This window comes from Cydia splendana, chromosome 8, assembly GCF_910591565.1.
Source record: "Cydia splendana chromosome 8, ilCydSple1.2, whole genome shotgun sequence".
NCBI classification, from domain to species: domain Eukaryota; kingdom Metazoa; phylum Arthropoda; class Insecta; order Lepidoptera; family Tortricidae; genus Cydia; species Cydia splendana.
Genome location: NC_085967.1, coordinates 13,645,220 through 13,658,799, shown reverse-complemented (window position 1 = coordinate 13,658,799; position 13,580 = coordinate 13,645,220). Strand labels below are relative to the sequence as shown.

General features: G+C 35.4%; 3 protein-coding genes and 1 long non-coding RNA gene across 5 annotated transcripts in view; 2 read left to right on the top strand and 2 right to left on the bottom strand.

Annotated features, from left to right (window-relative positions):
* Positions 1–1,034: 1,034 nt before the first annotated feature.
* LOC134793185 (uncharacterized) overlaps positions 1,035–13,580 on the bottom strand; it is a 126,593-nt gene continuing 114,047 nt past the window's right edge. Inside the window, exons 2-3 of the long non-coding RNA XR_010144500.1 lie at positions 1,514–1,615; positions 1,035–1,303 (exon numbers count right to left, since the gene is read on the bottom strand). This is a non-coding gene — a long non-coding RNA (uncharacterized LOC134793185). The remainder of the gene's footprint in view (positions 1,304–1,513; positions 1,616–13,580) is intronic.
* On the top strand, positions 1,742–4,069 carry LOC134793163 (tRNA (guanine-N(7)-)-methyltransferase). The gene is made up of 6 exons (XM_063764750.1): positions 1,742–1,948; positions 2,036–2,145; positions 2,657–2,841; positions 3,092–3,205; positions 3,343–3,444; positions 3,898–4,069. The coding sequence occupies exons 1-6, from the start codon at positions 1,875–1,877 to the stop codon at positions 4,033–4,035; spliced, it is 723 nt and encodes a 240-aa protein (XP_063620820.1). The 5' UTR covers positions 1,742–1,874; the 3' UTR covers positions 4,036–4,069.
* The window catches only part of LOC134793116 (superkiller complex protein 3), a 331,932-nt gene continuing 322,610 nt past the window's right edge, over positions 4,259–13,580 (bottom strand). The window contains exons 1-2 of one of the 2 annotated variants that reach the window (XM_063764654.1): positions 8,436–8,451; positions 4,259–8,185 (exon numbers count right to left, since the gene is read on the bottom strand). In XM_063764654.1, the coding sequence (XP_063620724.1) occupies positions 4,373–8,185 (3,813 nt within the window). In that variant the 5' untranslated portion in view covers positions 8,436–8,451 and the 3' untranslated portion in view covers positions 4,259–4,372. Of the gene's footprint in view, positions 8,186–8,435; positions 8,452–13,580 lie in introns of those variants that run through there. The other variant, XM_063764655.1, reaches the window with a different exon arrangement.
* Positions 9,575–13,580, top strand: part of LOC134793110 (rotatin-like) — a 66,796-nt gene continuing 62,790 nt past the window's right edge. Inside the window, exons 1-6 of the mRNA XM_063764635.1 lie at positions 9,575–9,795; positions 9,880–10,067; positions 11,419–11,615; positions 11,848–11,952; positions 12,479–12,677; positions 12,778–12,915. Of these exons, the coding sequence (XP_063620705.1) occupies positions 9,753–9,795; positions 9,880–10,067; positions 11,419–11,615; positions 11,848–11,952; positions 12,479–12,677; positions 12,778–12,915 (870 nt within the window). The 5' untranslated portion in view covers positions 9,575–9,752. The remainder of the gene's footprint in view (positions 9,796–9,879; positions 10,068–11,418; positions 11,616–11,847; positions 11,953–12,478; positions 12,678–12,777; positions 12,916–13,580) is intronic.

The window sequence follows — 13,580 nt, the reverse complement described above, 5'->3', positions numbered from 1 at the left end:
GAACACTGCCGTCACACTGCTACACTTTTAACTATGGAATTATGTACTTTTAAAGATGAGCAAGACACAAAGGAGCTGGAATAATTAATTTGCTAAACAAAGGAATATAAAATTTCAATGAGTAATAAATTGTTACACAACACATAAATGAAGGAGATTGAATTTATAGCAGCAAAAACAATGCCATTAGACTGTAGCATAATCGTTTTCAAACCTTATTACAATAAATTGGTGGATTTGTACATTTATTATGGTTTTCTTTTTTTTTCAGTTTGTTGGCTTCACAACACCAGCATTGGGTTCAGAGTTGATTCATAAGTTTTGAAACTGTATTATGATTCATGGGTTTTTATACACCCATGTATGAAACCAACCCATGTACCTTATATGGAATATTTTGTCAAATTATTTCATTTTAGGGCAGATTTCAAAATTGTCTACCCCTACCAGAAAAATATTTTAACGGAAATTGTTACTCTGTTAAAGTTCAAGTAATACTCTGCAAACACAAATGCAGTCTCATTATAAAACTAGACAATATATTATATCGTAAGATGCATTTAAAAATACGTCTTGGTTTTCTTTTTGTAAATAGTTCTTATTTATATATATTGTATGAAATGATGCACTTACCTGTGGTAGAAACTACAACCGGTGTTCACAGCTAAATAATAGCTACATTATAACAATGTCGACTTTAAAATCACTGAATGTTTTATACAAATACATTATAATATAATATTTATAATTCAATAAAATCGGTATCACACTTCAGCGAAATCAGAAATGTCAAATTCAACAAAGTTGCCAGATTTATTTAAATAGGTTCAAATGTCCCGAAGTGATCTTTTACCTTGTCGAGTTACTTTTATTGTGATTTGATCATTTTAAGTAAAAACAGTATTATAAGTATATATATAAATTATATAATTCAATAATAATACCTAAAATAATACCTAATACGCAGGGCAGCTTGTGGCGAGCTGTTGGGGATTAGCGACCTCACGTACCCGAGTGCTCCTGGAGAGTTCTGTTACCCGCAAGGAGGTTGGGTGGGACAGGATTCTCTGCCTCTGGCTTGCCTTAGCCGGCCGGCCAGAGTGGAGTCGTTAGAGCTATAAGCTCCAGGGGTGGAAGTGAAATATGCATAAGACGCGAGTTGGCACAGTGGCTGTTAACAGCCACTGGGTAGAAAGCGGCGCACACCTCTCGACACCCCTGAGCCGCTCACACCGGTGTTGCCCTTGAGCCATCCTAGATGTCGCTTTTTGTGGGGGCCCATCTTGTGAGGGCGAGTCACCGTCTGCCGGAAATAAAATTGCATACCGTTTTATTAGGCAGGCGTCCGGTTTTTTACCCCATAGCTCAGTTCTTAGTCCATCGCTTTCACCCAATAACCTAGTTCATTTTAGATTCCATCAACTCTCAATAGTCCTTACACCCTGGCGGGTGCTGCCTCTGCGTGCGTCCCATGACACGGGCAAGGGCAGCCTCCGCTCGGTGTACCCCTTACATTTCATTAAAGTGTCAAAAGGGCCTCTACGTGTTGGCTTCGGCTCCGCGCACGCCTCCCAAAGGTCCGGAACACCATTGTTCCGTGATGGGAAAGACATACCTAAACATCAATAACTCGATTTAATTTTTCGTTACTGTTTCCTATCCGGTCTATATTATTATAGAATCTGAACGTACTTTACAATAAATGCCAATGTCAATTTGACAACGACATTTACGAGATAGTCACACTGTACATGAGCCGACTACGTAAACAATGTGAATATTGTTAATATCCTTTGCAGGAAAGATATCTTTATAACATATTTGTATGTTGTAACTATCAATATATTTAAGCATTATATGTTCCATTAAAAGAAATGGCATTGCCTCAAAAGAAATACTATAGGCAACGTGCACATTCTAACCCCATTGCTGACCACTGTTTTGAGTAGTAAGTCATTTACATAGTTCAGGTACACAATATGATAGTCTCTCTGTAAGTAAATAATCTTCATTGCACAGTTACATTTTGTTTCAGCCCTGCACACCCAGATGACTATGACTGGTCTACATTATATCCAACACTCAAAGATAATGAAAAAAGAGTTGAATTCTTAGATGTGGGTTGTGGATATGGAGGCTTGTTAGGTAAACTTTTTTCTTATTTAACTATTTCTTTACTGTATGTTATTTTTATGCCTTTTTCTTGTTGTCTGTTACCTTCCGTGATTCTTCTCACATCGGAAGATCAGCGCTGGAAGCCACCAGCAACATGCTGAAATGGGGCCATTTCGTGGCACTTTAATTATTATTTTGTGTTTTCTTTTATATTATGTATTGTCTCGTTTGTTTGTGCTTACGAAAAAAACCTATTCTATTCATATCAATTACCAAACAAATGCTCTGTACTCATATTGCATCCTAGAATTCTGCCTTTTTGGAGGCAATTCTGAAACCTTTTAATACCGCACATTGAGTTCATACTGTTCACAGTTTGTGGCATTACATTGGGCTCAGTTAGTGATGTTTATACTGAGGATAATATTATACCTATTAAGGATTGCATGGTAACCATAAGTTGCGAGCTAAGAATTTATTGTAAATTTGCTCCCTCCCTAATGGTCCTTAATGGGAATTCATACTAACTTTATCTTTCCAGTGACTTTGTCTCCTATGTTTCCTGACAACCTCATGCTGGGATTGGAAATAAGGGTGAAGGTGTCCGATTATGTCAATGATAGAATAAAAGCACTAAGGATACAGCATCCCAACCAATACCAAAATGTGGCAGTTTTAAGAACAAATGCAATGAAATATTTACCTAATTTCTTTCACAAAGGCCAGGTTTGTAAAAATTAACCCCTTGTCTAAGTATGATAAAGCTAAAAAGTGCAAAAAATCAAAAAGATGCCTAAAAATTCAGCCAGACTGAATTCTTAGGCATCTTTTTGAATTTTTTCATTTCTATGTACAGCTCAACCAACATTTGAACCCACACTTTTTTACCACAACACAGATTATGAAAGGTTAATAATGCTCTGTTTTACTTTGGATTTTTTATGTAATTATAACTAGGTATTTATCATTGTTTCAGCTTAAGAAGATGTTCTTCTTGTATCCAGATCCCCATTTCAAGAAAGCAAAACATAAATGGAGAATAATTAACAAATGGTTGTTATCAGAGTATGCTTATATTCTAGCAGAGCAAGTAAGAATTACTTAGAACCTTTGCTATCATTGATACCCACCATCACATATCATCCTTTTGCAATCCAATGAATTTAAAATAACTCATTACATTTTATTTTATATCAAATAAAAATAAACCTTTGTTGTTTGTTACAGGGTATTGTGTATACTATCACAGATGTAAAAGATTTGCATGATTGGATGGTGACTCATTTTGAAGATCACCCTTTATTTGAAAAGATATCTGATGAAGAATTGGTGAGTACTTTACCTGTGCCTTGTGATAAGTTTATACAAGACAGACTAAAATATATAGGCTTTAGCTCAAATTACGACAATATCAAGAAAAAGGCGACTTCTTCTATCCGGAGTATATTATTATACCATGTTCTATCCTATCTTATGGCATACATAACACCATCTAATTCAGCTGTCAAATTAAGGGTTACAATGTGTTGCTCTGCTTTACACATTTTCCACATATGTTTTCATAAAAACTTATACCCAACCTAGATATCTCTATTCTATAACTACAGTCACCTGCAATAATGTTACTCTTTGAAACACGCAAAAATATGTGATACGATCTTATGGCTCTACAAATAAGATCGTGTCAGATATTTTTGCGGCCTTCGTTGTGTAACATATTATTGCAGGTGACTGTACCTACCTACTCATGAAAAATATTACTATGAAATATGTTTGTTTCAGAAAAGTGATCCAATTGTGGAAAAGCTGTATGAAAGCACTGAAGAAGGTCAAAAGGTGACAAGAAACAATGGAGACAAGTTTCTCGCAGTATATAGAAGAATTTCTGATAGCATGGCAAAAATAAAAAATCCTAACTGATTTTTCATTAAATAAAAATGTATTTTGTACTGAATTCTTTGCATTTTATTAATATTTGATCATAACCATTAAACAATATTTTAGACAGTATAAATAAATGCAGTTACTATCTATTTGTATCATGAAGGCATTATCATTTTATAAAAATCTTAACATCTTGAGTACTTACATCAAAAATATAAGTAAATATTAGATCTTTAGTACCTTTTCCTAGTTGTAGGTAGTAGTAAGTTTCCTTCTTATCTAATAAAGACTGAAAATTCTATAGCTATGTTGTAAAAGCATAAAATTGCAAATGCATGACACAATATTAAACAAAAATATCTTTCTTAATTGTTTACCTACTTAGTTTTTTCTCAATAAGATTAACCCATCTACTTAGAGAGCGCGAGATTTCTAAATGTTTACGCATATGCCCAGCAGCAGCCAATAACCAGTCCTTCCTTTCCGTCCATTTTTTGTGTGGCAAAAGTGAAAACAAAAGAGCAGCCCAGATTTCTGACTGATTGGGATACATGTGTAAGCCTTCTTTAGCCAACAACAAGGCCTTGGCTTGATTGCCCGCAAAATGCTCAGCGATGCTGGCAGTAGAAATTATTTCAGCTGGATTACATTTACATTCCCCATAATGAGCTAAGCACAAGGCTCTCTGAGCACAACTACTGGCCACTTTAGCTCTCTTATTTGATTCCCTAAGACAGTACTGGGACATGCAGAACCACAATAGGGCATTGCTTGGATGATCATGAAGAGAATCACTAAGCAATTTTACAGCTCCATCAATATTTTCGTCACATAAGAGTACATAAGACTTAAGAAAACCAATATCAAATCCAAAGTTACTATCCATTTCATATTTATGCATCTCACTTACAGCTAGTTTAGACAGACTTTGATCAGAATGTATAAGTCCTAATGAACAAATTGCAAATAAGCTGTATGGTGTGGGCTTCTTTTGTGATATTTGGATGCTATGGAAAAGTAAAGTTTTTGCATCATCTGCTCCTTTGTACATATACACAATGCCAGCCATAGCAACAAGAATGTCTGCTTTGTCATCATCATCATTGCTCAACCAATGCAGAGCCGCATCATAAGCTGCATATGATTCTTCATAAAGACCTTTCTTATAGAGGGCAAGAGCTAAGCCACATGTAGAGTCTAAGCTGGCTTCAGTTATTGCTTTATACACTTTCACTGCTTCATCATATCTCTCCATTCTCATCAATATTCTTCCCATATTCAGGAAGGTAATATTTCTATTTTCATCATCTGCATACTGTAATGCTTTTTCATATGATTTAAATGCCACCCTGATAAGTCCAAAGCGTTCTTGGAGGATTCCGAGAATGGTGCAGGCACAAGCGTTATTAGGTTCAAAAGTCGAGTACCACTCAACAAGATCTATAGCATAAGGAATTGCGTGGAGACCATCTATAACATACTTTAATTCTGAGTTTTCTTTGTAGTTACTACTCTTCTTTAATGTGCGGCACACCCAATCAGCATAGCCAAGTGCACTTTCAGGGTGGTATCCAAGTCGAGACGCGTGTCTTAAAAGGTCCATAGCTTCCTCTTCCCTAATGACTTCTGCAATCAGTGCCTGTCCAATCCAACTCAGAGGATAAGAAGGCAGAGTGGACTGTCCACGCCAAAAACAGTAGTTTGCCAACTTATGATGATTTAACTTTAAGTACAGGGTTCCCAGATTACACCAAATTTTGGCAACAGACCATTTTCGGGTTACAAGTAAAGCTTTGATGAAACAATGCTGTGCAAGATCAAATTTCTTTATAAATTGACATATTTTGCCGAGCAAATTCCAATTTCTCCAATGCGATGGCTTTTCCTTTATGCATTGAAGTGTCAACTTATAAGCTATGTGGCAATTAACCAATTTCCGTGATTCTTGATAGAATGCAAAGTAAGATGATGCTAACTCGTAAGATGCAGATTGTTGATTCTTTTTAGCAACAAGAGAGTAACATGCAATCACTTTTGGGAAGATGTCTAGCTTTTGATATGTCTGGATATTCTCATCAGATTGCACAAGTAAATCTGTCATATATGCATAGGCATATTTATTTGGCAAAGTGGTCACAAATATCAAAGTATCTGCTAAAAGCTTCCAAAGACAGATAAATTGCTTTTGTTTCTGTAATGCTTTGATAAGGTAATTTATGGCTTGCTGAGCACAATCTCTTGCACTACCATATACTTTAGCCATTACTTTTTTCTTCGCAATCCTCATCCATGTTTCAGCTATGCCTTTTAAAGCTAACATAGAATTAGCATCAATTTTTAAAACATTCTCATATGTAGCAATTGCATCTTCATACTGTGTTAAGAGAGAATGTATGTTTCCTATTTTTGTTAGACAGTGTGAGCTCCTGCTAGGATTGGCTGTCATTACTTTATTATAAGCTCTTAATGCTGATGTGTATGAGCCCCGAGAAAAATATGCATCAGCTAAACATTCAAAAGCAGTAATATTGCTCTGATCACTTTTGATAACATTTCTAAACTGTACAACAGCATTTTCCCACAATCTTTTACTCATATAATGTAGCCCCAATCTGAAATTCAACCAAGACTCCTGTGTGTTCTTCTCTGCAGCTATCAGGAGTTCAAAATCAGCTTCTCTTAGTTCCAATTTTGTGTAAACTTCACTTAATTTTCTAGTTATTTTGGGATTGGTACTGTCCAAACTGTGTGCTTTCTCATAACATTTTTTTGATTTTTCTAAATCATTCTTGAAATCATGGTAGAAATGGCCTAAATACAGAAATGTTTCAGGATGGTGTGGGTTAAGTCTTGCTGCCTTCAGTAAATTGATTTGGCTCTTTTCGTAGTCCTTAAGTTTCCAGAGTGCTTTGCCTAAGTAGAACATACACAAGGGATTGTCATTAAGGTTTTGAAGAAGTGTTACTGTTTCAGCATATTTCTGCTGTTTCAGTAAGAATAAAGCTTGGAGTTGAAGATGGTATTCACTAGACTGAAGCTGTTCCATTATTTGTTCTGCATTTTCATTTGTTTCAATGTAACATTCTGCGAGAATAGCTTGTTCACTAATACTCGAAGTACCAATGGGTATTTCTGATGCTGTAGAAATTGCTTGTTTCCATTTCCTTTGTTTGGCAAGTGATAAAAACAAGTATCTTTTTAAATCCAAGACAAAATTTGGTTCTTTGGCTTTAAGGAGGAAATTAGTAGCTAACTTTTGTACAACTGGCCATTTCTCAAGCATCATGGCACATTTTATAATAAATGTTGCTTCTGTAATTTCTGCTTGTTGGTAGTTTATCAATGGGATACACTGCTTATAAGCTTCCAAATATTCTGATTTGTCAAAACAAATCATACATTTCAGCAAGCCTGGGTACTTGGAATTTTCAATTCCATCTGTTATTTTGTCTACAAGACTCTCTATTGGTATGTTATTGAATGACTTATCTCTAACATATCTGTTGCATATGTGTTTGCAAAGGAATTCCCGTAACACAACATTTTGTGAGAAGAATTGAAGTCCTATAATTTCATCAACGGCTTTAGCATAGTCGCTTTTTTGAAGAATCACTTTGGCATAAAGTAGTTCCAGAGAACTACTAGGATCTTTAATGTAAAGCTGATCTAATAGCTTTAAAATTGGCAGTATGTCTTCTTCTTTACAAGAAATACCACTCTTAACAAGTTCTAATATTTGATATTCTACTGCAGCTAATGATTTCGCATCACTAACTTTGTCTTTATAGTGGAGAAGTGTAGTGACAGCTTCATTGCTTTTTAGATGGCACCCAAGTTGCCCAAGTTTGGTAATTATTTCTAATGCTTTGTCTTCTTCAATTTGCAACTTTAATATTTCATCATAAACAGTAATCAGTTTTGTTTTTGAGGATTCATCATCTTTTCGTTCATAATAGTTGGCAAGACCATGCCAAGCTAATGGATGGTCTGGTTTGCTTGCAATAGCCTTCTGATATGCTAGGGATGCTTGATCAGCATCTTGTAGTGATTTCCCAAGGAGCACTAGTGCAATATAGTTTTGTTTATCCTTTCTCAGAATATTTTTGCAACATTCTTGTGCATCTTTGTAATTGTTATCATCAATTAGCTTCCTTGCTTCCTTCAACAATGCTTTAGTGTCAGCCATCTGTAATTCACAAATATTGTGCTTTCATTATTAGGCACAGAGTACGTATCGAGATAATTATAATAATAATACGTAAAATACAACAATTGGTAACCAATATGGAAAATTTAAAATATCAACAATTTGTGTTTAGTTGTCGGCTTTCTGTGCAAAGTGCTTCCGATACAATACAATACAATTTTTTTATAGACTAATCGCAATAATTACGAGAATAGAATTGTATTATTCTAGCATATGTAATTTAACCTACCGCAAAAATAAATCTCGACACTCATGAAAATATGTAAGTGTAAAAACTGTAAAAAAGAACAAGAACACTCAAGAACCACAACCACAAGACCAAAGAGTAAAGACAATGTCAACCACATTGATCTGTCACTGTCACAATAACCACAATGTTGCCTTTAGCCGGAAGAAAACCGGGAACAATATTAGTAACAATAAAATAGGGGATATTACTGCAATGTTCTGCCGCCAGAGTGCAGCACTACCGACTCAGTAAATTCATAGACTAACTTATACATACTGTGCCTTAAACCGTTTTTTGACAAGTTTTCACAGACAATAAAATATGACATTGATGCATCAAGGCGGTTTGATAACAAGGGCCTACCGGTAAACGCGAAAATCGAAATTTAGTTATCTGCCTCTTTATCGCTCGAAGATGCAAGAGTGATAAAGAGATTAGATAACGAAATTTCGATTTTCTTGTTTCGCGGTAGGCCATGTGATTGACGTGACGTGTGATGTGTCAATGTGGTTTGTTTACTGTATGTGCCACAAAGGTGCCACCACGCAGAGCTTTGCCTAATATTCTCTATTGCAAAAAAGTTATTAGAGTGTATCATTTTGAAGACCTCGCCCGCTTAGCAGCTTCTGCTGCTGACTGTACGAGGAAACAGAAAGATTTCTAGAAGTAGTCTCATAGTATTTAATATTTAAATGTATTGGATATAGTATGTCAAGCCATTTCCGTCGGTTAAAAAAGCGGTAAATGTAATAAATGTAAGCGCGAATGATAACAATCCCATAGCAAATTTAAATTTCGTGCCTTTTGCTACTGTCAAACTTGTTTGACCGGCTATAGTCACTTTTTACTTATAAAGAAGAAATAATGTTTTCTTTTTTTTTACGTTTTCATTTAATTTTATAACCATTAAGATTATTGAAAAATATAAATATAAGCCTAAAATAACAAAAATAACTCTTCGTCATAGCTATAGATCGTCGATCGATCCATCAAAAAACGTAGAAACTTGGGAAAGCGTGGAATCTGGCAACACAACCAATGAGTATTATATTTGAGACACGTTTAAAAACGCTCAAGCTATACATGATTTCAATTACTAAACGCTGATTATTGGATCAGAACGGCCGGATATATACTGGCTGTACATTATAAAGGCTGTCAGCTGTCATGTAAATTAACATTTCATGGACTTTACGTTATACTTTCAAAAATGTGTAAACAATGTAGTAAATTGGCTTCTCTATTGGAAGTTATAGGATTTTTTTGGTAATTAGAATTACTCTCGGTACTGATTACGCTCCATATTCAGATTTCATCATGACTTCCGCTGAATACTTATCAAGTTATATAAAAAAATTGGGTGAGTAACTTACAGTTTACCTAGTGAGCATAAAGTTCTGTTAATTCTAATTTCGGTGTACATATATGTTAAAATGTCTTTTAGGTCATCCTTTAAGGGAGATACGTGAACGCTCACTGCAGTTATTGATCGCAAAACTGCGTTTGGGTTGGGAGATTGAGGATGAATTATCTGGTACGCGTGAACTTTTGGAGGCTTTGCTGGCATGGTTCCATGTTCAAAAACCTACACTCCAACGAGATGCACTACAATTATTACTTAGTACTTTAAAGGTAACTATCTTAGATATAAGTTCAAATTACATTATTGTACCTTTTTTAGGGTTCCGTACCTCAAAAGGAAAAAACGGAACCATTATAGGATCATTCGTGCGTTTGTCTGTCTGTCTGTCTGTCCGTCTCGCACTTGGCCGGTTTTTTAGGGTTCCGTACCCAAACGTAACTGAAGTGGCACTGTATGTAGAAGGTTTTTTACAATAAATGTCTTCTTGTTCAAAGAGTATAAATGGGACCCTATTACTAAGACTCCAATGTCCGTCTGTCTGTCTGTCACCAGGCTGTATTTCATAAACCGTGACAGCTAGGCAGTTGAAATTTTCACAGATGGTGTATTTCTGTTGCCGCTATAACAACAAAAATTAGAATAAAATAAATATTTAAGTGGGGCTCCCATACAACAAACATGATTTTTTTGCCGTGTTTTGCGTAATGGTACGGAACCCTTCGTGCGCGAGTCCGAAGTATAGTATCATAGTAGTCTCGACTTGTCTCTATTTTCATATGCACTTTTTACAATCCAGCACCAAACTGTCTCTTTTTGTGACTGGTAGAGAATGCCTCAAGGCGCTAAATCCGCCATTTGTACTGTTTTTGTGTAAATTTGTGAAATAAAGTTTAAATAAATAAATAAATTATCAATGTTGCAGTTCATTGAAAATAAGGGTTGGCAAAAATATGTACCCTAAATTCATAATAACTATACTCTGTATCTTTAGGTACTTAAATAACAACAAAACAACAAACAAACAAACAATTAATAACAAAAACAAACAAACAATTTGTACATTTAACAAATAATTTGTACATTTTCGGGTAGTTATAACATTTATTGATTAACCAACCAAATACAAAACCGCCTGGATCTGTCACTGAACGACTACATTATTTGGTCATGTAATGTTTTCATCTACCCTCAACTGGCTAAGAAGCCATTTGAGGGTAGATTTTGTTTACTCTTTTTTAAATACCTAAAGATAGCATTAAATCATAATTCCACTATAAATTGTACATGGGATTCATGGGCATATTTAACATAATTAGGAATATGTTATGAAAACAATAAGTCAAAGTTTTTTTTTACTTATGAACTATTTTTACGTAGCACTTTTTGTTTAGGTGATGGTTGTAAATTAAATTAAATTATCTATTTCTTGATAAAATTATTATTTTAATATTTTACTTTGCTGAATTTGGGCATCAACGGCGAAGTTAGGGTTAGATACTTTTGCCAAACCTGATTTTGAATGAACTGTATCATTGATAATGGGGTTTGGACATTTATGATATAAGTATTAAAAGTTATAATGAAATTAATGTTTACTAGATGTAATTCTTTAATTTATAGACAAAAGCAGGTAATTATATAGTCAAGGAATATGGAGTTAAGAGACTTCTATCTAAATTGGATGCCCTAAAGCATAAAATAGACCAAGATACTCGCGACACCTATCAAGAGCTGATAGAAAGTATCCAGTTCCTCAATACAGTGGAAGAAGGGAGCAATGTGGATGTGCCTCGCTTAACTATACCCTCTGTTACTAGGTAAGCAATTTGCTGGCCCAATATTACAGGGCTCTGTGTTACATTTTCAAGATAGTTGAAATTCGACTTAATGTCACTATGACAATGTTCAAATTTCAGTTTGATAAAAGTGAAACATAGAACCCTGTAATATTGGGCCAGTGAATTATTAAAGTGGTGCACTAATCTTGTTGCATTAATAAGGTTTACATTTAGTCAGCTGTGTTGACTTTTCCCACAATTTTTTTTTCAGTTCAGAAAGTGATAGAGATTCAAACCAGGACTATTTGACAGGCTTGAGAAATGATTACCAGTCATCAAGAGATGGTTCCATATCTAATGAAGATCCTGTCAATGTGTAAGTATTATTATCCTTTCTTTTTGACTAGCTATGGCCATCATTAACTTACTCCTAAATAGTCCACCAATAGGGTATTATACTGTATTTAAAATAAATTATTTTACACCATGCATGAAATAAAGCACTACATAATTACTAGAAAAACACAGATAGGAGTGATTTTTTTAAACACAAGTTCTATTTAATAAATCGGATAGAAATATAAAAAGTAGGTGAGTTGACCGTGACGTCACGATGTAATGTTTCATATAAATTCCATATTAGCGAATAGTTTTGTCAGTTCAAAAATTAGTAACTGATTTTACTAGTAGGAAAATACCCTATTACTGCCTGTCCCTGTGCCGGTGCCTTTGCGGTGGGTGTCGTGTTTCGGAGGTTCCAGAACAAACTCCACCTCAAGAGCAGACTATTCAGCGGAGCTACCTCTCTGTCATTTAAATATTTTTTTTAATTTTAAATAATTTATTTGTAATACGGGTATTTGTAATTACTTGAATCAAAATTTAAATAAATACTTCGTTAGGTCCAAAGAACATGATGGCATCCAGTTACTCCTTTTTCCGTGGGTACTGCTGACGTCATCTGACTCCAAAACTGTGATGCTGGTTGAAGATGCCTTGAAGCTGCTGAAATCTACACGGCGTTGCTGTCGCTTCATTTGCGACGTGTTTCTAAGGGATTTCCCGCCTGAAATATTTCTGAATCGGCCGTCAATTGTTCAGGTATGTTTAAAAAATATTCACTGCCAGTGGCGAGCCTTAAACTCGCGACTCTGAGACACCAACTTACCTTTCTACCAAGTCATTTATTTTTATTTTCTAGAACCTGCTATTGATGGCGGACACCGGACAGGGCGGGCGTCCAAATGAGGCGTTACTAGTTCTGCTGAGTATCACCCTAGCTCTGAATAAGAGAGTCTTCGAATTATCTTCTGTTGATTTGGTTAATGATGCATACAAGGTAAAGATTTTTTTTAGTCTATCTGGCTCTCTGAAAGTGTTGTGTAGTTAAAATTTTATAGTGAATTTGCATGCCCGTTTTTTAATTTTTAATGCTGTATTAATTTATTGCACAACATTAATTTATTTCAAATCGCTGTAGACCAATGTGCTATATATATATCGACCAAGTTATCGATTTGAGAGTTTCATTAGTTGTTATACCGCTTACAGTGTGCTACCGCGCGCTGTATATCGCCGGGTTACGGGCTTGTGCACAAATCACGCGAGGTTCGATTTTCACGGAAAAATCACGACAGATCACGTTGGGGGAGGGGGGTATAAGGAGACCTCACGTGTATTTATCTACAATGAACGAAACTAAGAAAAAATACCTACCACATGAGTAAATACGTTTTCTCGGTTTCTTCACTCCGCACTTCAAAATAGCGAGGCTATTTTACGAAATTTTGGAGCGCGTGGCCTTGACCGGTCGGATGGAAATCTTTGAAAAAAATACACGTGAGGTTATGTGGGGAAGGGGGGTAGCCAAAAACCTCACCAAATATCACCCAGGGGGAGGGGGGATCAAAAAGTAGCCGAAAACGCTTCGCGTGATTTGTGCACAACTAGGGTTACCAGATACAAATTTAGAATTTCCTGACAAAATTCCTGATTTCCGAATAT

Coding starts and splice junctions, on each gene's coding strand:
- LOC134793163 (XM_063764750.1), top strand. CDS start 1,875: ATGGCATTGCCTCAAAAGAAATACTATAGGCAACGTGCACATTCTAAC. Junction 2,146..2,656: donor TGGATATGGAGGCTTGTTAG/GTAAACTTTTTT, acceptor TTATCTTTCCAG/TGACTTTGTCTCCTATGTTT. Junction 3,206..3,342: donor CTTATATTCTAGCAGAGCAA/GTAAGAATTACT, acceptor TGTTTGTTACAG/GGTATTGTGTATACTATCAC.